The 21122-nt window shown below is 51.5% G+C and overlaps 1 protein-coding gene across 1 annotated transcript in view; it reads left to right on the top strand.

Annotated features, from left to right (window-relative positions):
* The window catches only part of Dscaml1 (DS cell adhesion molecule like 1), a 248320-nt gene that overhangs the window by 14947 nt on the left and 212251 nt on the right, over positions 1-21122 (top strand). The window contains exons 2-3 of the mRNA XM_070038562.1: positions 2018-2335; positions 6100-6246. Coding sequence (XP_069894663.1) covers positions 2018-2335; positions 6100-6246 — 465 coding nt within the window. The remainder of the gene's footprint in view (positions 1-2017; positions 2336-6099; positions 6247-21122) is intronic.

Here is a 21122-nt window from a genome sequence, read left to right as displayed (position 1 = left end):
GGGTTTGCCGAGCGGTTCTTGCGAGCTTGGGCCTCCTCTCAGGAGGCGAGTGACCTCATGGGACGGGGCCTGGGGCGTGGGCATGCCGAGACGCCTTGGGCAGCCTCACCGGGCCCCTGTGCAAGGGTGTGCTCTGTCATCGTGAGAAATCCTACAGCCTCTGCGAGCAGGCATGCAGCCGGAACATTGGCCACCGACGCTACAGGAAGGCTGGGTGGGGGGACTGGCAGGAGGAGCTGCCCCCTCCCAGAAGCTAAGGGTGAGGGGCCCGATGGGGACAGCAGACGCATTTACTGCTACGAGGATGGAGATGCCCCTGCCGCAGCAGCCGGGAGCCCGTGGATGGGGTTTTTATTCTAGCGCGGCTGCTAATGGCTTCATCATGGCTTTTTATGAGAAGATGTGAATTGCTCTGGCCAATGAGGCTTAATGGCCTTCTTCAACGACCTGCCTGGTGTCTCCCGGGAGGCTGGGCTCAGAGTTAAGCTAAGAATATTAATACAGTCCGGATGTGGGCCTTCTCCTCCCCTCCCTAAGAAGTTGTGGAAATGGAGGTCAAGCTGGGTCCCCTGAAACACACTGGGAACAAACAGCAGTGGTTTGTTTGCTCCTTGATCTTCCTGGTGGAGAGGGATGGGCTTCCAGCTGGAGACCTGGGGCCAGGCCCTCTCTTCCCCTGGGTTTGTTCCACTGGCCCGGCCTTCTTAAAGGGGCAGACTCAAGGGTGGGAAGCGGGGAGGGGGTGGGGGCGCTCTCCGAATCTAATTTAGGCAGCTGGATGAAAGCAGGAGGGAAGGTGACATGCGAAATGTCAGTCCATCCTTCCCCACTGCTCATTTCACAAGTGCAAGGGAGTTCCCCTTGTGGTTGGCACAAGAGTTGGGTCTTTGGTGCCCAGATCTAGGGCCTGGGTGCTGTCCCTGAGCTTTTTCACTTGAGGCTGGTGCTCTGCGGCTTGAGCCACAGCTCCACTTCCAGCTTTTGGGTGGTTAATTGGAGATAATAATCTCATGGACTTCCCTGCCAGGGCTGGCTTTGAACTGTGATCCTCAGATCTCAGCCTCCTGAGAAGCTGGGATTTTAGGGGGGAGCCACTGGTGCCCTGCCAAGCGGGGTCTTTTGTTCATGAACCCGATCTTTTTTTTTTTTTTGGTCCGGTCATGGTGCCTGAAATCTGGGCCTGGGCACTGTCCCTCAGCTCTTCAGCTCAAGGCTAGTGCTCTACCACTTGAGCCATAGCGCCACTTCCGGCTTTTTTCTTTTTGCTTATGTGGTGCTGAGGAATCGAACTCATGCATGCAAGGCAAGTGCTCTACCACTGAGCCACCTTCCCAGCCCCTATGAACCCAATCTTTTAGGGCGATGGAGGGCATCTCCCCATAGTCTTAGGGGTCCATGATAGTCTCAAGCCACCTTCTGTCCCCCAGCGGGGCATCTGGCTTCTTCCAGCCATTCGTCTTGGCCATGGCTTGGAGATATTTGGCCACTCATCTGTGAGCAGGGGATGGGAGCAATGGGTTCAAGTTTCAGTTCTGTAACTTGATCCTGGACAGGCACCTACTGATCTTGGCTCTGTAGAAGGGGAACTGCCCATCTATAAAGGTCTCAAAGGAGAGCTGTCCCTGCCTTTTCTGGCTGTGCCAGAGAGCCGGATATGGGTGGGAGCCAGCTGTAGTAGGTATTCAGTAAATGCTGATTTCTCTAGGTATTGTGGTGTCTTTCCCAATATGTAGATGGGGATGCCTCTCCCCATGACCTTGGCTCCACCAGGAGGGTGAGCCCTTGAATGTCTGCCAGGCCCGTGCCAATCTGGTGGCTTCTTTAGGACAGGAAGTATCTATCGTTCTTCTTTTCCAGTGCCTGGTATAGACTCAGTGCTCAATATATGCGTATTGAACGGCTAATGCTCAGAGGCCAGGTGAATGAGTGCAAGCCTGGGGTGTGGGGGTCAGGCCTTTGTGGCCTTGGTAGAAATGGTGTCCATCTAATTGCCCTTTTCCCTTTGCCTCCCCTGCAGCCCGCCCTGAGGATGTCGGCACCAGCCTCTACTTTGTAAATGACTCCCTGCAGCAGGTGACCTTCTCCAGCTCCGTGGGGGTGGTGGTGCCCTGCCCGGCCGCGGGCTCCCCCAGCGCGGCCCTTCGATGGTACCTGGCCACGGGGGACGACATCTACGACGTGCCCCACATTCGGCACGTGCACGCCAACGGGACGCTGCAGCTCTACCCCTTCTCCCCCTCCGCCTTCAATAGCTTCATCCACGACAATGACTACTTCTGCACCGCGGAGAATGCTGCGGGCAAGATCCGGAGCCCCAACATCCGCGTCAAAGCAGGTGCGGGGTTGGGACCGGCCTGGGGTGGGGACGAGGGATGGTGTTGGGAGGTGTGCGGCTGCCCAGAATCTTGGAAGAGACCAGGCTCTTGGGGGCCAGGGTCTCCTCTTGAATATCAGCTGGGCCACTCACCCCATTGTCCATTTAGGTGATGCCTTTCCAAGCCTCAGTTTTCACATCTGCACAGTCAAAGCAAATACCTGGTGCACCAACTGCCAGGGCAGGCAACGTTCAACGAGATTAAATATCTCCACACTAAGAACCACAGTCACTTTGGTATTGGACTCACAGGAAATATTGGCCATGGTTGTTTTTCTAAAACATCTTTTGATTGAAGAACACATGTGTGAATTAGCGGACTTCACGCACACGGAGTCCTGCCGTGTGTCCTCTGGGTCTGTGGCTCACTCTCCTGACGGCATTGTACAAAGCCATTCATTGTCATTGCTGTATAGCATTCTGTTGCATGCGTGGACTGTACTTGTTTTCTTTTGTTTTTGCTGGTCCTGGGGCTTGAACTTAGGGCTTGGGTGCTGTCCCTGAGCCTCTCTGTGCTAAAGGATAGCGCAATACAGGACCACTTCTGGTTTTCTGGTCGTTCGTTAGAGACAAGAGTTTCATGGGGCTGGTTTCACGATCCACAGATCTCAGCCACCTGAGTAGCTAGGATGACAGGCGGGAGCCACCGGCGCCTGGTGTCTGCACATTGTTTTAAACCTCTCACTGCTGAGAGATGTTTGCATATGGCACCATTCATGAGTGCAAGCATTTTTTTATTAAAAGATATTTTTAAAAGATATTTTAAAAAAGAATTGAACAAAACACACCAGGAGTAAGGACAAAGCATGGGTTTGCTGAAACCAAGAAACGTGCAAGTAGGCCTGCAAAAGATGAGCATTTGGATAAGAATCATGATAGCAAATTTGTAGCAGTGGAGGATTTGGGCCTTGAGGAGCGTGAATGGAGGGAAGAAAGTGAGTGTTTCTAGCTTGGTCTCTTTAGAGAAAAACAGGATATCTTGCTGGGTAGGTGGCTTAGGAGGTAGAACACCTGTGTAGCGAGTATGAGGACCTGAATTCAAAACCCAGTACTGCCAAAAAATGAATGAATGACTAGAATAATTTTTAGTGTGTGTGTGTGTGTGTGTGTGTGTGTGTGTGTGTGTGTGTGTGTGTGTGAGAGAGAGAGAGAGAGAGAGAGAGAGAAAGAGAGAGAGAGAGAGAGAAAGAGAGAGAGAGAGAGAGAGAGAGAGAGAGAGAGAGAAAGTGTCCTGAGGCTTGAACTCAGGGCCTAGGTGCTGTCCCTGAGCCTTTTCTCCCAAGTCTCAAGCTCTACGACTCGATTCATAGCTGTACTTTTGAGTTTTTGGTGGTTAATTGAAGAGTCTCATGGACTTTTCTTGCTTGGACCGGCTTCAAGCCATGATCCTCGGATCTCAGCCTCCAGAATAGCTAGGATTACAGGCGTGAGCCACTCACACCTGGCTGACTAAAACTCTTTACAAAAAAGAAAATCTCTTTTTCCTGGGTGGCTGAGATCAGCTCTTTCTCTGGGGTCTCATGACACGCTAGTAAGGTATGTTCTGGCCAGCGGTTTTCTTAGCAGGGCACCCGGGGAGCAAGAGCACAGGCAGTGCCTGAGCCCGCTGGCTGCACAGCCCCAGAATGAGGGTGTGGCATCCTGCCAGCGGCTGGGTCCAGCAGGCCCGGAAAAGCGGGGCCAGCGGCTGGGTCCAGCAGGCCCGGAAAAGTGGGTCTCTGGAGAGGCCTCCTGACAATCTGGCACGCCTTGCAAGATGAGATCGCTGACCTCTCTCAGAGATAATGTTCCAGTATCTGGGTGTGGTAAACTGAGGCAAGGGCTCTGCTTTCTGCAGGGGGTTTGTCTGAGGGTAGATGTGGACCTTTAGAGGCAGGGCCATGCTGCTCAGGGTCCCTTTCCTGGGCTTCCTGGGAGAATCCGTTTTGTCACTGGCCCTCTGCAACGACACAGTCTATTGCAATGCCCAGGGCTGGGGTCTGGAAGCTTCAAGACCTGGAAGGGATTCCTGTTTGGACTGCAAACAGCATCACTGGGTGGCAAGGGGCATCTTATTTTGGGGGGACTAAGGCCACAAGGGGCTCAGGACACATAATGAGTGTAACACAGAAATGCTGCTAACTGTGCAAGCCAGTCTTGAGGAAGTATGTTATGGGCCAGGCCTTTTAGACACTGTTGACAATGAGGAAACTGAGGTATCTCAGAATTCCAGGCTGCTGGAGAGGAAGGCAGGGCCTGCTGGCTTGATGCTGGGTCATCCTTGGATCCCGCAGGGTAGTGTGAAATACACCCCAGTCATTCACCCCCACACCCTGCACCTCTCCAAGGATGGGGCGTTCCCTCAGGATCCTCGTGTGTGCTGTACCACAGCCCCAGGCAGCTGGCAACGCCTCCCCTCTCCCCTTCTCCTGCCTCTCCTCCACTTCCACTGCATCCCTCCTCCAGCCCAGCCACGGCCCCGAGAAGGGCCAGGGAGCACCAGGCCCAATGGGGACACAACCAATTAAGAGGCTCTTCATGGTGCCAGGGAAGCTGCAGGTGCACAGTTGGGGGGCTGCCAGGGTCTTAAATGTCGCCCTGGCAACCATGGCAAGGAGAGGAGACGAAGGGCACACTGCCCAGGTGCCGCTGTGGGACAAGGTCGGCAGGCAGCGGTAGCGCTGTGGACATTCCAGTTCTTGGAGGGAGGATGGCATGAGTCTCTGGGAGAGGCCACGCAGAGGAGGACAGCGCAGAGCGGGACTCTCTCAGTCTCATTCCTAAGGCTAGGTCATGAGCAGGACATGAGCAGGTTACAGCACCCAGAAACTAACCCTGGAGGGAGGTAGGAGTAAGTCCTGAGAGAAAGGGGGTTTCAGAGTTTCAAGGCTGGGGGTTGCAGGTGGTGACAGGAGGCGGGAAAAGCAGCAGGGATCATGGAGATGCTCTACATTTGGAGACAATTTGTTTTAAATAGCCTCTTTCCTTGTCAATTACATTCCTCCCCCCCCCACCCCCACCCCAACTCCTCCAATGGCCAGCCCTAATAGGAAGTCTGGTATCTGAACTACATTTCCCAGGATGCATTGGAATGGCCCCAACTTGTTACCTCACATGCCACAGGTTTCATTTCTTCAAATGGCAGCTCCTGTGTCCTCAAATGATGTCACTCAGGGACCAGAGATGACACAGGGACTCGACTTTGGTTTCCTAAGGAGTTCTAGCCTCATTCCTTGCCCCTAGCTGATGATACTGCAGCGTCTTGATGTCCTTGCAGCCCTTACCTCCACACCCCAGTCACTAATACTGAAATGAAGGGGTTGCAATTAAGTGTCTGGTGCTGCAGAGGAGGTGCACTTTTGTGATGAGCAGGGTGGTGGGGTCTATAGCTGTGGGGTAGGGAGAAGGTTGGAGAAAGGAGATGCTTATTTGTTTATAAGCAAACAAATGGGAGGTCCACAGTTCATCATGTTGAGGGAGATAAGCTAAGCTCAGAAAGCCAACTATTGCATGTTTCCATTCATATGTGGCCTCTAGACCAAAAACAATAATAATGATTATAATTAATAATAATAATGGGACATGAGTATAAAAGGGAAGTACTATCTGGGGAGGAAGGAGCCAACGAGAGGATGGGAGGAAGAGGATACTGGGGGTGAAGAGTAAATCACACGCACACACACACACATACACACATACACATCACTTGCTAGCCTTGTGACACTCTTCTCTCAATCTTGCTGCAGTTTTCAGGGAACCCTACACCGTCCGGGTGGAGGATCAAAGGTCAATGCGTGGAAACGTGGCGGTCTTCAAGTGCCTCATTCCCTCTACAGTGCAGGAATACATTAGCGTTGTATCCTGGGAGAAAGACACGGTCTCCATCAGCCCAGGTAGGAAGAACTCACGTGGAGGTGGATGGTGCGACCGCTGGGGTGGGGGCTGGTGCCTGCACTGGCCAGGATGCTACATGAGACGTTGACATCAGTTCTGAGGAGTGATTGGTTACTGCTCTGGTGATGCTTTGACAAAGAGTGTCTTTGGTCCCTCTCTCTGGGGGGAGGTGGTGATATTGTCCTCAGGGCCTGGACCTCTACTGGGTTTATGGAGGTCCCAGAAGATACTCCTGAGAGGAGTGGGGCTGACATCTTCCCAGCCAATGGGGCTCTTCTTGAATCCTCGCCTTGCTCAGCGGCTAGCGTTGGAGATGGAGTTAATCCTGTGTTGTGCGCTCATCTTGCTGCCTCTGCTGCGGTTGTGAGTTTCTAATTGTTATGTTCCTTTTCACCTTGGCAAGGCCTGAGAGCCCCTGGGTGGCTGTGTGGGACCCCACAGGCCTGAGACTGAGGTCGGGGTTAATGGTGTCCAAATGAGACAAGGGGATACGAAGCCAAAGATCCAAAGGGTCCTGCAGGCAGGGAATGGGGCCAGTGTTTGTGAAGGCTGGTGGGGTACCGGGGACCTGGGCAGATCTTGGCACAGCTCTGGGAGAAGCCCCAGTAATGTTGTGCTTCTGATGTCATCAGCCAGAATGTGCTGCCTTCCTAGCAGAGTCAGATTTTAAGGTATTTAAAATGTGGTAACATGGAATTTCTTATACAACTGGATTTATGGACTAAGCCTTAGATCCATTAAAACAATAGTGACAAAGAAATATCAGGAGTGCTTACTGTTTTTCCAGGCTGTGGGCTAAGAAACCTTCCAGCCTGGTATCATTTTAGTCTCACAAAGGTCCTGAAGTATATCCCCGCCCTTCACTTTATAGAAGAGGAGACTGAGACTCAAAGAAAGAAAGCAACTTCTTCCGGGTCACATGTGTATGAAGCAGAGGTTGGAGCTTGAATCCACCTCTGTTTGTCTGTCTGTTTTTCATCTGCTAGGTGCATTCAGCCACACCCAGAGGTGCATTCTTGCACCCACAGACCTCAACAATGACGTACTACCCTCAGTGCTGTGGGGGCTTTGCATATGGGAAGTGATGGCTCCAGGAAGGAACACCAGCCAAGGCTGGATTTTTAAGGAAAGGCTTAGTGGAACCAGATCCAAGGTAATGACTTAAGAGCCCAGAATCTGGGACCGGAGGACTTGGGCTTGAAACTCACTCCAGTTATCTGCCCCTACAGTTCCCCCAACTGTAAAATGGGCTCACAGGGTTGAAGAAAGAATACAATGAGTTCACACGTGTCTGTAATGTGCAGAGCACTGCCCGGCACACACTGGGGGCATGCTGACTCCTAGCCATGGTGGATCTCTCTGTTCTTGCTGGAGTCTGTCCTGGTGTATTGTGTGGGAGTCTGTGTCACTTACGAGATTGCGTCTGCCAGGGGTGGTGTCTCCTTAGGGTGAGAATTGGGTGGGGTCCATCCATGTACCCCTGCCTTGTGTACAGGCCAACATTCACTTGGTGTCCAGTGAGCGATGGATTCTGGGAGGCATTAAAATGAGGGCGAGTGTGGCAGACCAGTACAGATGAGGGAAGATGGTTTAACCCGCTCCTGGGCTGAGGAGCTGGAGGTGGGAGCCTCCCCCAGGCGGCCCTTGTAGTTGGTGCTTCAGGGCTGTTTTGATGTCAAGACTGGGCTGGAGGCCCCAGAGGGGGTAATTATCGGGGAAGTGGCCTTGATGTTAATCTGCAGGGCTGTGTTCATCTTTGGTGCGTTAGAACCCTCATCTTTGCTTTGGTCTTGGAGAATTTTCCGCCCCAGCCCAGCCCTCCAATCCCATCCATAATCATTCTAGATCATTCTACAGCTGCCTGTTAGATCCAAGGACAGACTGCCTTATGCACGTGACTCTAACTATAATGGTCCTGGAGGAACCAGTAAGAACCAGAGAGAGCAGGGTTTGTGTCCTGCAGCCTCTGTAGGAGAGAGGCTCTGCTGGGGCACACATGCCACATTACCACATGCTTTAAATCTGGAAAATGCAAACTGGTTTGATTTTTTTTTTCTGTATAAAATTAGGACTTTTCTGCTATCCACATTCATACTAGTATGTGTGTGTGCGCGTGCGTGTGTGTGTGTGTGTGTGTGTGTGTGTGTGTGTGTGTGTGTGTGTGTGTGTGTGTGTGTGTGTATTTTGAAATGGGAAGGTCTGGTAACAGTTCCTTACAGGGTTGGGGGATGACTTGGTGATGAGTTGATGTAAATGGTAAGGAAGGGTTGTCAGAGCCTGGTTCACCTCCTGTGGGCGCTTCAGGATTGGTTCTGTATCAGAGGACCTGCGTGGATGTTGACCTCTGGGTGGGCTGGATTTGCAAACTCCACAAAATACAGAGAAGGCCAGGACTGAGACTGGAAAGCAGGAGGAGGAGGAGGAGGAGGGAGGCAGACATGTGCCAATCAGGGCCCAGGAAGGGTAAGGGGGAGGAGCTTATGGCCCACAGGCTGCTGCCAGCCCCTGTTTCTGGTATTCCATGATGGAGCATCTGCTTTTGGACTATCTATGACTATCTTGGAGGTAGCCATAGTCCTTTGCTGTGCTTTCCAAAGGCTGGGAGGACAGACGGCCCCAAATGTTGTCTTTCCTGTGGCCCCTTACTGGGTCAGCTGCTGCTGGTCTCAACTTCCCCTCCTTCCAGCGAGTCTTTGTCCTATAATCGGGCTGTGTCTGCCCCTCCTTCTCTCCTGGGGGACTTGATCCTGGAGCCAGTAGGGTGATCATGGGAGGACTAAGGACTGTGCACAAACATAAATTAAAATTAAGGCCTCCAGTGAGCTGAGATGTGGTTTAATTTCCCATCTGCATGATCACCATTACAATGCATGTTATTGGATATAAAGATAAATCCGGCCCTGTTCCTAATAGCTTTTAATTTCCACCAGACCTGATTATATCAAAGCGGGTTCCTTATGGGAGTTTCCCAGCATGCTCTTCTCCAGCATCCTGCCTGACTGTCTTAGCCTCAGCGGGGAGTTTTGGACACTACTCAAATACAGGCCAGATGTGTTCTCTGTTACTCTGGAAGGCGATCCTGGATGAGGCCTCTGGCCCACTTTGGATGGCCACCCTGGAGGCTGGGCTGTTGTCTGGGCCATTACTGTTGTGGGAAGAGAGAAGCAGGGAGAATGGGGTCATGTCGGGCAAGGATGAGGTAGAGAGGTACCTTTCTAAAAAGCCCCTCCCCCTTCGAGGACTCCTCCTCTTCCTCCATGCAGCCCACTTTTGTCCACAGGTGAGAGCCCAGTGATTTAACCCGCCTTCCTCCAGCTTCCATGCCTCCTTCCACACATCCCTGCTGCCTGAACCAGCCTGGTAGATTCCATGCCCTCTTCCCGTTGGTGCTTAGATCCTTGAGGCTGACAGATGAGCCTGCTGGCAGATACATGGTGCATTCCTGCTGCTTCTTTCTTCTGTCTTGTCTTGTCTGTCTGTCTGAACAGGAGGGTGGATGGCGATATCTTTCTCATCGTTTTATCCCCATGACCAGCATAGCTCTGTCACAGAGAAATAATAATAAGATTAATGATAATACCTCTCATGTGTGGAGCCCCCTTTTGGGGTTTGGCATTTTACATACATTATCTCTAATCCTCACAATCGCCCTTTAAGAGAGATAATGTGGGGTTTGGTTTTGTTCTCTTCTGTTCTGTTTTGTTTTCCAATTTTGCAAATGAGGCTATGGAGGCCCAGGCAAGCTAAGCATCTTATCTGAGGCCACACAGCTAACAGGGATAAAGTCTGGATTTGAGCTGGGGTTCTCAGCTTCCTTGGCTTCCTGCGGCCTTGTCAGAGAAGATCCTTCATTAGGAATCAGTTGACCTCAGCTTTCAACCTAGGAGGAGGGCCTGTCCTTGGCCTTGGACTTGCTTGGGGTGGGGTGGGAGACATCAAAAACATGTCATTGTCAGCCCTTGTAGCCACCTCTGGGTGTATGTACCAGGACTAGAGGCTTTGGCTAAAGATCAGTGGACAAACAAAAGCTTCTGATGGGGGAGCTCTGACCAGCTGCACAGGGAACCCCAACATGGGAAGCAAGGGTGATCCAACCTGCTTTGGCCTTGGTGTGCAGATTCCACTTCCTAAGGACAATTTGCTCAGGCTGACTGGAAGCTTACTTTGGTTTTCATGTGTCTACACCAGCTGGGGTGGGAGGTGGGTTTGGGGCATAGGCAGGCAGGAAGTGAACATCTATAGTCAGAGATCATGTAGCCCGGCCCCCTTTGTGAGGGCAGGGCTGCAGTCCCACACTGGCCTGCCAGCCTCTCCTGTGCGTGCCAGCCACTCCATTCTAACCACTCCTAGGAGAAGGTTTTTTTTCTTTCCTCCTTTAACTATCAGCTTTTTTCCTTCCTAGTCTAAACCCTATCCATCCTTCAAAGTCATGTTCAAATAGCTGGATCTCTTTCCAGGATGTCTTTCCTGATTTCCACTAAGGATGGATTTAAGTGTCACCCAGACTAACCTCCTCCCGGGAAGCCTTTGCTGAACTCCCTCCCCACTCCCAACTCCAGCTCTGCCAGCCTGCCCAGCCATTAGCGGGCTTTGTCCTGTGAGGAGAGTTGAAAAGTACAGGGGTGTGGCATCCTCAGGGTGAGTCCTTGTTGTACTCAGGCCTTCCCCTGCCCTCCCCTCCCCTGCTGTCCCCTCTCCTTCCTTGCCCTCCCCTCCTGAGCTCAGAGGGGACAATGGATCAGGGACAGTGGGGTGGTTCCTTCTCCCCTTTCACTCTGATCTGTGATGAGGGGAAGGGACCCCAAAGTCACATGGGAGTGGGGGTGTTGTCATGGTTACCAGACTTGTGAGTGGAGTCTGGCTCCCCTAAATGTAATCTTGAGCCCAGACAGATGACCACTGCCTGAGTGCCAATATTTCATGGTGATAACTGGAAAAACATGGCTGGGGTATATTGTAGTCATCTCCAAATGGAGATTTGTGGGTGTCTGTCTGTCTGTCTATCTATCTATCTATCTATCTATCTATCTATCTATCTATCTATCTATCTATCTATCTATCTATCTATCTATCTATCTATTGATTGTAGGGTTGGAACTCAGGGCCTGGGTGCTGTCCTTGAGCCCTATTGCTCAAGTCTAGTGCTCTCCCACTTTGAGCCAGAGTTCTACCTCCGGTTTTCTGGTGGTTTACTGGAGATCACAGTTTCACAGACTTTCCTGCCCAGGCTGGTTTTGAGCTGTGATTCTCAGATCTCAGCCTCCTGAATAGCTAGGATTATAGGTGTGAGCCACCAGTGCCTGTCTGTGGGTTTTTATTTTTCTGATAGTACTGGGGTTTGAACTCAGGGCTTTGCACTTGCTATGCAGTTACTCTCTCTATGGTTTTATCCAGGCACTAAGCCCTCTTGGCTTTAGGTTAATTTGCAGATAGAGTTTTGTGCATTTTGCCCAGCTAGCCTTGGACTGGGATCCTCTTACCTACACTTCCCACATAGCTGGGATTACCGATGCGACCACTGTACCCCATTTGTTTGTTGATATGGGAGCCTCAGCAAGTACTGTTTCCCTGGAAGAGGCAGTTGGTTCCAGAGAGACAGCTGGCTTTTACAGTTGGCTTTGGTGGGGAAGAGAATATCAGGTACACACTTTCACGTTCTTCCTCCAAATGCACAGAGAAAATCCTGCCTTTGGAAGCCTCTGAGCACCCTGCAGGTGAGAGACGCAAAGGCAGCATTTGGAGGCAGCAAAAGCGTTCTCTTCCTAGTCAGATGACCTGCATATCATCCCAGGAAGAAGTAAGTGATCTGTTATTGAGTGCCTATGTGTGACCAGAGCCGTTCCTGTGTCATTTCCCCTAGCTTCACACCTGTCCTTTGTCCTGTGTAGAAGTCGAGGAGTCTGAGGCCTGGCCAGTCAGCTACTGGCCTGGGGTCATCGGGCGAGGAGGTGGCAGGGCCATATCTGAGACCAGAGCTGGGCAGTTTCGGCTCTTGGCTACCTGTGCCGTCCACGCTCTGCGCTGCCTGTCATCTGTGTGCTGCTTTCTGCTCCTCATGAGCCTTATCTGACCAATTCTGTTAGGCCTGTGGGGAACCTAGGCTTCACAGAGGCATTGGGCTGGCAGAGACCAAGGATTAGAGGGCTGGGAGGGCCCGGTGGGGGGGGGGGGTGCTGTCCAAGGTCCTACCATCAGGAGTGGGTGTACGGGAACTCTAGGTTTGGACGACTGGGTCCCAGGGGCTTCCGCATGGGCGCCACCCCAACTCTCCAAGATTTCTCCAGTCCCATGGGGGCGGGTTGCTCTTTTCCATCTGCCTTGCTCCCCAATCAAGCAGAAATGTCCCATGTCCACACGTGCCCCTGGCCGTGTGTGCATGTGTCCTGTTTTGCTTTTCCATTTAGTGCGTGGTGGGTGTTTTTTTGCTTCCAGAGCACCCACTGGGTGAATTGCAGCAGATTTCAAACAAGTGCCAGGCACGCGCTCAGCCCCGGGCTCACACCGCCACAGCGGACAGGGACAGGTGGCATTGTTTGGTTAAGTTGGTCCCTCTGTAAGTTACCCTGAAATCAGCACGGAATTCTTTCTAGAAGGTTATCCTACACATACATCATCATTAGACTCCCTCATTTTTGTTTAATACCTACCTAACTGTGCCGTAGTCGAAAAATGTGTGTTTAGTGAAGTCAAGGGTTGCGGGAAAATTATAGGGTTTTCAAAAACACATTTGCTTTGCTGGTGCTCACATCAGAGTCGGCGTGGCCTCTAGTTCCCCATCTCGCTGCAAACACAGGCACCGTTCGCTGAACCCTGGCATCTCACGCAGGGCGGCAGGAAGGCAACGGTGGCGTTATAACACAGTGGGACTATGTATGGGTGACACTTCCTGCCAAGCTTGTGATTTGGAATACTGTGGCACGCTGGCAGAGCCAGAGCCGTGGAAAGAGAGCGCTGAGGCTCGGAGCACTGGGAGGCCGTGGGGGGCACATGCAGCAGGCGGGGTGATCACATCTATAAGGCTGGAAGCCTCACTGGGGGCCGGCACACAGTAGGTGCGCAAACTGTCTGTCCAATGCTTGGAGGAGGATCGAACCTGGAGAGCGGCGAACCCTTTAAATTTGGTGGTAAAGGGGGTGAGCTCAAGGGAAGGGTGCTATGATTTCTGCCTGGTTCAGTGGCTGCCAGAATAAGTCCACCTTTGATCTTGTTATGCCACCAGTCAGCAGGGCTGGCATGGAGACTCTTATAATGGAGTGAAGCTCTGTGGTAAGAAAGACCTTCTGAGAGACTTGGGTTCGAATCTTGACCCTGCTTCTCACTAGTCAGAGGACCTGGGACATATTCTTTAACCTTTCAGGGCTTACTATTCTCACTCCCAAGGATTAGAAATTGGATACATCTTTCCTTATTTTCCTTCCTTCCTTCCTTCCTTCCTTCCTTCCTTCCTTCCTTCCTTCCTTTCTTTCTTTCTTTCTTTCTTTCTTTCTTTCTTTCTTTCTTTCTTTCTTTCTTTCTTTCTCTTTTCCTCTCTCTTTCTTTTTTATCTCTCTCTTTTCTTACTTATTGTTGGCATTACTAGGGTTTTGAATTCAGGGCTAGGCAAGTGTTTTGAATTGATGGCCAGGCGAGTGCTCTACTTCTGAGCCATGCCTCCATCCCTTTTTTGCACTGGTTATTCTGAGATGGTATCTCTCTTTTGGTACAGATATGTGCCTGGACCAGGATCTGCCTATTTTATGCTTCCCATGGGAGCTGGGGTGATAGATACACACTGCCACACTCAGCTTTCTTCCTTCAAGATGTGTCTCTCAGGCCTTCTTTTGACTCTGGTTGGCTTGGAACTGTGATCCTCCTGTTTTCTACTTTCAGCTGGGATATCAGACAAGAGTCACCATACCCAGATATTGATTGAGAAAGTCTCAAGTGTGTCTCTTAGCTGGCTGGCTTCAAACAATGATCCCCCAGCTCTCAACCTCTCTATTGGGAAATTCTGTTTTCTATTTATATTACTTTTTAAAAATATAGGTCTGTTTTCTGCATATAAATTCTCTGTACATAGGTTTTCAATTCTTCCTAGGCCTGGGCAGACACAAACTTGCCAACTGACCCAGGGCTTGGAAGGTCTTTGTGGATCGTGCCCAATGCAGGTGTGAGGGTCTAGAAGGAAACACAGTCTCCTTACACAGGAGTCACGTGACCTTTAGGGTAGTAGGCAAAATGGCAAGATGGTGAGATTCACCATGAGGGGGAAGCAGAGGCAGGGAGCCCGTGGTGGTACTGCCCTGAGCCCAGGGCCCAAGCCCTTGTGTGCTGTTCCTGCTTTGGGGGTCTGCCTGGCATTTGTCTGTGTGCAAAGACCACCAGAGCCTCGGCCCCCCAGCCTGCGCTGCAGTGGAATGCTGCCAGCTTGGAGACGCAGCAAGGGCAGGTGAGAGGCCCCTGGGCTTGGAGCAAGGCCAGTGAGCAGGAAGTGTTTCCCTTTTCTACCTCAGGCTCCTTTCTCCACTGCAGGGGCGCGTGGTGTTTGGGGGCTCAGAGCAGGCCTGAATACCCATGTCTTTAGGGATAGAGAATCTTCCGGAATCCCAGAGAGAGCTAGGAGAAGACAAATGAGGAGAAGAGAGAAAGGGGTTGGGGGAGGAGTGATGGGGGTGGGATGGGTGAGGTGGGGGGGGGTCCTAGCTCTCAATTCAGCTTCTGCCCCCTGGGTACTGGTGCCCACGGGGTGTGGGCTGAGCGTCAGTGTGGTGGGTTTTCTGAGACTTTGTATAGCAAAGTTTTCACACAAGGTCTTTCTTTGCCTTAGGGTAGGACACAGAAAAGGAAAGCGCTTGCGTCTGGAATGTTCCAGAGGACCCCCCCTCCCAACCCCCCATCACTGGTAGAGGCCCAGTGAAGCTGTTTTATAAGGCTTCTCCAGCTGGGAGGGGTGGTCCTCCTCCGGGGCTAGACACAAGCTCACGTCCTGGGTTGGGCCAGGCCGCGCCTGCGCAGGCCTTGTCTCACACCGAGTCCCGTCCTCCAGGCTTGGTGTCCCTGGCTGTGTTGGCATCAGCAGCCATCAGCTGACTGAATTTTGAGTTCGTTATCGAGTTTAGCACATATTTTGGAGCACTTCCTGCGTGCGAGATGCGGTGTACACGATGTTATGTAGACGCGGCGTCCCAGGGGGGTTCGCTTGGGGGCACCCCAAGGGATGCGGGGAAGCTTCCTCTTCCCACACACCCCCGAAACACACTGAAATCAAAACACAGATGTATGCACGTGTATAAATAGTATCAATGTGTTGATGTCATGGGCACACGTGCTCACACTTTCTACTAGCGACACGCCATAGGACCCCATAGGGGTCCACCTATGGAAATCCCCTGCAGCTCCCAGAGCAGAGCGGAGAGAGGCGTGGGACGAGGGGCCCCCTGCTTAAGGGAGAAGGTCCCAGGCTTGGCCCCTTCTCCTGGACAAAGAGCCAGTGTCTGTCTTCCTGTTTATCTTTGAGGTGTTTTATATTTTGTGGTCAGCCTTGAGCCTGCCCCTATTGAATGAAGTCTACAAGGTATGGGCACAAGTTGTGGGTGCCGGGTAGGCTTGCTACATCACAGGAGAGGTGAGCTTCGGATACAGGTGAGTGTGGGAGGAGGCTGTGGGAGAGTCAGGACGTTGTCTGCGTTGCTGAGAGAGGGGAGGTGGGTCTGGGCCTCTCTGGTCCGCTGTGAGATGCAGTCTGGGATCCACGGGGCCAGCTGAGCCTCCTCCAAGGGACTTCTAGAATGCCAGCGTTCAACCTCAGAATTCTACAAGCCGGTTGCACAAACACCGCGTCTGCCCTAGAACTATCAGATGAGGGTCACCGGGTGGTAACACGTGGGTCTCTGGACTCGTGGAAGCCACCAGTGTGGTTGCAGTGAGCCGCTGGGGCCCAGGTGAAGGAGGGCAGGAAAGCAAACTTCTGGGAGAGTGAGAGTGAGAGCAATGGTTTGCTCTTAGAAAGAACAGCCACATTTGGCTGGAGCGCAAGAGGCACCCAGCATGGCGTGGAAATGATGCTGTATGAGTGGAGTGATGTGAACAGGTAACGGGAGCCTGGAGATTTGGAGCCAAGAATAGTCTGGAAGGCATTTCAGGGCTTGGTTTTCACCGATCAAGGGTGTGAGATTGTCTGTCTCAGCCCGCTAGCATCCACTTGTGCCCTTGAATTATCACTGGGCGTCCCCTGGGAAGGGGTGGGTCCAAAGCCACCTCTGGTACGTATTTGCACTCCTGTTTCCTTCCTGAGGTGCAGGCAGGTGAGTATGGGGGAAGGAGGGGGCCACACGGGTTCCTAACCAGGGTTCAAGCAATAGGAGGCTGCAATGCAAACTAGTCTCTGACCTTCCATACTATAGGAATCCTTAATCCTAAACTCTGAAATCTGAACTACTCCTTAATTTGAGACTTTCTGAGCCACCAGCACGATGTCCCAAGTTCTCTTGCTGCTCTATGCTGCTGAAGTAGGCTGAGCACCTGGGACAGTGATAGTGATAGTGACAGTGCTGAGCCCTACAGGAAAGACAGACACAGGAAGAGCTCGGACAAGTATGTTCCTGCAAGGGATCTGCACGCATGTGCACAAAGAGCCATGAGTACAGGCAGGGTGACCACAGCCATGAGTATGATGGTCAAAATTTGGAAACCAAAAATGGAGAAAATGCAATCTTCTGCCTGGTGCCAGGGGCGCACGCCTGTAACCCTAGCTACTCAGGAGGCTGAGATCTGAGGATCATGGTTCAAAGCCAGCCCAGACAGACAAATCAGCAAAAAGCCAGAAGTACCAGTGTGGTTCAAGTGGTAGAGTGCTCCAGCTCTGAGTAAAAAAGCTGAGAGACAGTGCCCAGGTCTTGAGTTCAAGTCCCCTCTCCCACCCCACCCCCACTGCAATGTTCTGTGTTCATTCAACAGAGTTCAGTGCTGCAGGGACCAGCCTGGACACATTATTTCGAGGGAAAAAAAGTGAAATGTAAAACAACAAAACAAAACACAAAAAACCCCACCGAGTTACAGAAGGATGCACACATTATGGTGCCATTTGTGTAAAGTTTGAAAACATGCAAACCAGTCCTCTGTATTGTTTCTGGATACATACATATGCAGCCAAAGTATAACAATGTTTATACGAATGATAAACACCATACTCAGGGCAATGCTTACCTTGGAGGAAGAAGAAGAGGCAGAGAAGGCTCAGGGAGGGAAATACAACTGTTTTGAGCCCCCCTCCAAAAAAACCCCACAACGGTTTCTTCTAAAAATGATTGAGAAAAGAATATAGCAAAAAAAAACCCCACCTCCCAAACCCACAAAACAACCCTATAGGCCTTTTTATATTAGCCATCTGTTTTTCTATATGCATGCTTATTTTGTAAGAAAAGAACACATTTCAATCCAAGGAACAAAGGTGGTGAGGTGGATTTGGGGGTTCCCCTATGATATCCCAGGGTTGGGGGTAGCAGTGTAGGCAGAAAGGTTGTTGGTAAAAGGGAATTGGGGTGCTGGGTCTGGGAAGGTAGGGGTGGGGAACACCGCCGCCCCCCCCCCCCCCGGCCCTGCCAAGCATGCAGACTGGCAGGCGTACAGCTGCATCCTGGGGGGGGGGGGATTTACCCTGCCCCCTCCTCCAAGCCCACCTTGGGCAAGATTGGTGCTCAATAGTTGTTAAATAACAACAATTAAAAGTGGCATAAATATGAGACAAGAAATGTATCTGCCTCGGGACCCCACTGTAATCTGTTTCTGGGTTTAATGAGAGCCTGGAGACCCAGCATGAGGCCACTGAAAATTAAGAACACCGGGAGGATTGATGGGGCTCTGTGGCCTTGTGTTAGGCTGCTCTGGCAAAGCTGGGAGCCTGGGAGGGGTCCCAGGCTGAGTCCTTCTGTCTCAGGGCTGGAGGCAGAGAAGGGGGGATCTGGTCAGTGCTAGCTGCCCACAGATTAGGGAGTGAACAGCTAGTTAGGGACATGTGGTTTGGCAATAGGTAGCCAAGAGAGGCTCCCATAATTACCCCCACAGAGAGGCCTACTCCCAGTTCCAGCTCAAATTACAAGAGCTGGAAACTGAGGTCACAAGAACCAAGAAACCTGAGATAGAAAGGTGATCTCCAGCCCCAGTGATCTCCCAGTCCCTGGGAGTGCTGCCCCGGGGCCTGCAGAACGGAGAGTCTCTAGAGTAGAGACTGGCAGCGATCACCAGCTGCGGCCTTTCTGCTTTCACTCTTAGAAGCATGCGTTTGTTCCACTTCACTCTGAAACAATGATTTCCCCCCGTGCCTGCCCTTGCTCTAGCTCCTCCTCTACGTACCCAAGTTCCCAGGTGGTGCACACAGATGGCAGAAGTCGTTTGCCAGGGATAGGAGAGGCCTTGGAAATGGTGGCGCCCAATTCCCCCGTTTTTCCCTAGAGATGCCATTTGTGGCCTCGATTGGACCTGACACTCGGTACTCAAGAGGCCTCCTGCTTCAGGAGGATGGGGGGGGGCGGGTGGGAGGGGGACCTTGTTCTCATCAAGGGTGGATTCCTGTTGAGATCCTCAGAGATCTGAAGGAGTCATGAGGTTCTACAAGGAGGACAGAAATAGTTAGCATGTGTGTGTGTGTGTGTGTGTGTGTGTGTGTGTGTGTGTGTGTGTTGCACCCCGGGTTCCTGAACAGCATTGTGTCCAGTCTCACGTTGAGTGGAGGAAGTTTGAATGTTGACAAATGTGTGGATAGTTAGGCATGTGCAGAGCTGATGTGGGTAGACATTGGGTAGACTGTTCTGGAAACCCACTGGATTAGATGCATCTGGAGACGAAACAGTCTCTGTTCCTAGAGTTCTAACCTGGAGAAATAACCCAAAATGGCAATAAAGATTTCTGTTAAGGGGCTAGGAAGGTGGCTCAGTGGTAGAGCGCTTGCCTTGCATGCATGAGGCCCTGGGTTCGATTCCTCAGCACCACATAAGCAAAAAGAAAAAAGCCGGAAGTGGCGCTGTGGCTCAAGTGGTAGAACGCTAGCCTTGAGCTGAAGAGCTGAGGGACAGCACCCAGGCCCAGAGTTCAGGCCCCACGACCGGACCCAAAAAAAAAAAAAAAAAAAAGATTTCTGTTAACTGTAATACTGTTTACAATAGCAAAAACAAAGAAAAAGAAAAAAATACCCTAAATGGTTAAATAACTTATGGTGTGATAATATAATTAAATTTTTTCAATACATCATTAACTTTGACAAAAAGATCACGACCTAATGTCAAGGGTAAAAATACATTTTGCATATAGTGAGATTGCAGGACTCTTATGGATGAGTTCATATAACATATGGCTGCGGAGAATTTCTGGATGGAGGTATTAGAAGACGATTCGTAAGTGTTGAGGTTCCTTCTAGAGTAGATTTGGAGATGACTTTGGGTTACACTTTTCGGTCTTCTACAACTTTCAAGAATATGTCGAGGCATGTCGATGTGAAGTGTTTTTGAAACTACAAGGTCAACTTGAGACATATTTCTTTGCAGGAAAGTGGCCACTTCTGCCTTTTTAGGAATCCTCTCTTGTAGGAAGCTTGTCTCTTCCTAGAGTTCAAATCTGCCGTGGTGAAATTCCGTCTTAAGTCTCCCTGGTGCTTTCCAGCCCTGAGCTGCCACAGTTGCCTGGCTTCTCTTGGCCTGCGTCTGTTACCTGAGGACCGACCCGCCAGTACCCTGTCCTGCTGGTGACAACCCCCTTCCTACAGTGATGGCTCCTGGGACACTGTAGGATTTTATGTCATCCTGGGTGCCTGTGCCAGTTTGTCCCGGTCTTTTCCTGAAAGCCAGGCTCAGAGTGAGGTGCTGGCCAGCATTCCCCGGGAGGGGGGAAGGGGGTTCTTTGGAGCACTGGCTCTTAATAACTCTGGCCCTTTCCCTACATTTCTCAACTTGCTCCTTTTCCAAACAAGAATAACGGAGTGAGATAGCAGCAGGGTAGACTCTGTTTCTTCAGATGACAAAAGCCGACCCTCGTCCATCCTCCCTTGGCATCCTTGGAAATGTCCGGGGTCCTTCTCAAGTTCCCCGTGAGTCCCCAGGAAGGCTTCGGGTCCAAGTGGAGGCTGAGCCGGCCGTCGGCAGGCTTGTTCCTTGTTCGAGACTCCATTCACTTCTCTGTCTCTGCCCTGATTCTGAGCAGAGGAGGCCTCAGGGTCCTTGTGGATTTTCTTGTGCCCCGGGAAGACCTTCCTGAACCTTCTTGGAGGGCATTTGGGGAAACAGAAAGACCCAGATCACAGAAACATGTTCTGTCCCAAAGAGCCGAAGGGGGTGCCTGTTACCTGGAGTGTGGCCTTCCTTCCGGTCCCCAACGCTGACCCCGGGCTGCCAGCCCCATTGCCCTGCCCCAGGAAGGGCCTACTTTTCTGTTTTCTTACCAGGGAGAGTTGGGGGGCTTTTGCACCCTTTCAGGGAGTGGGTATGTGTGTACAAACACATTTGCTAGAAAGTTTCCTCTCTAGCTCTCTCCAGATGGCCGAACCCCAGAGCAGGGCCTTCCTTCCTTCTCTCTAGGGACCAATGATCTTCCTCTGGAGGGGAGAGGGTGTGGCAGGACCCGAGACCAGCTGGTGGTGTGTGTGTGTGTGTGTGTGTGTGTGTGTGTGTGTGTGTGTGTGTGTGTGTGTGTGTGTGTGTGTGTGTGTGACTCCATTCAAAGGAAAGGTAAGACTCTAAACAGAAACCCTTTAAAAACCACTCATTTTGCATTTCTGACTTGACTTTGTGATGTTTCTACTCAAGGAGAGACATCTGCACGGAATTCCTGAGTGGGGGTACAGATGGGGAGTGGGCTTTGAAAGAAAGGGGGCTACAGTGTGGGCGGGGAGAGGCTCAGAGACCAGAGG

This window comes from Dipodomys merriami, unplaced genomic scaffold, assembly GCF_024711535.1.
Source record: "Dipodomys merriami isolate MVZ:Mamm:240054 unplaced genomic scaffold, mDipMer1.0.p SCAF_29, whole genome shotgun sequence".
NCBI classification, from domain to species: Eukaryota; Metazoa; Chordata; class Mammalia; order Rodentia; family Heteromyidae; genus Dipodomys; species Dipodomys merriami.
This window is presented reverse-complemented; position numbering and strand designations above follow the sequence as displayed.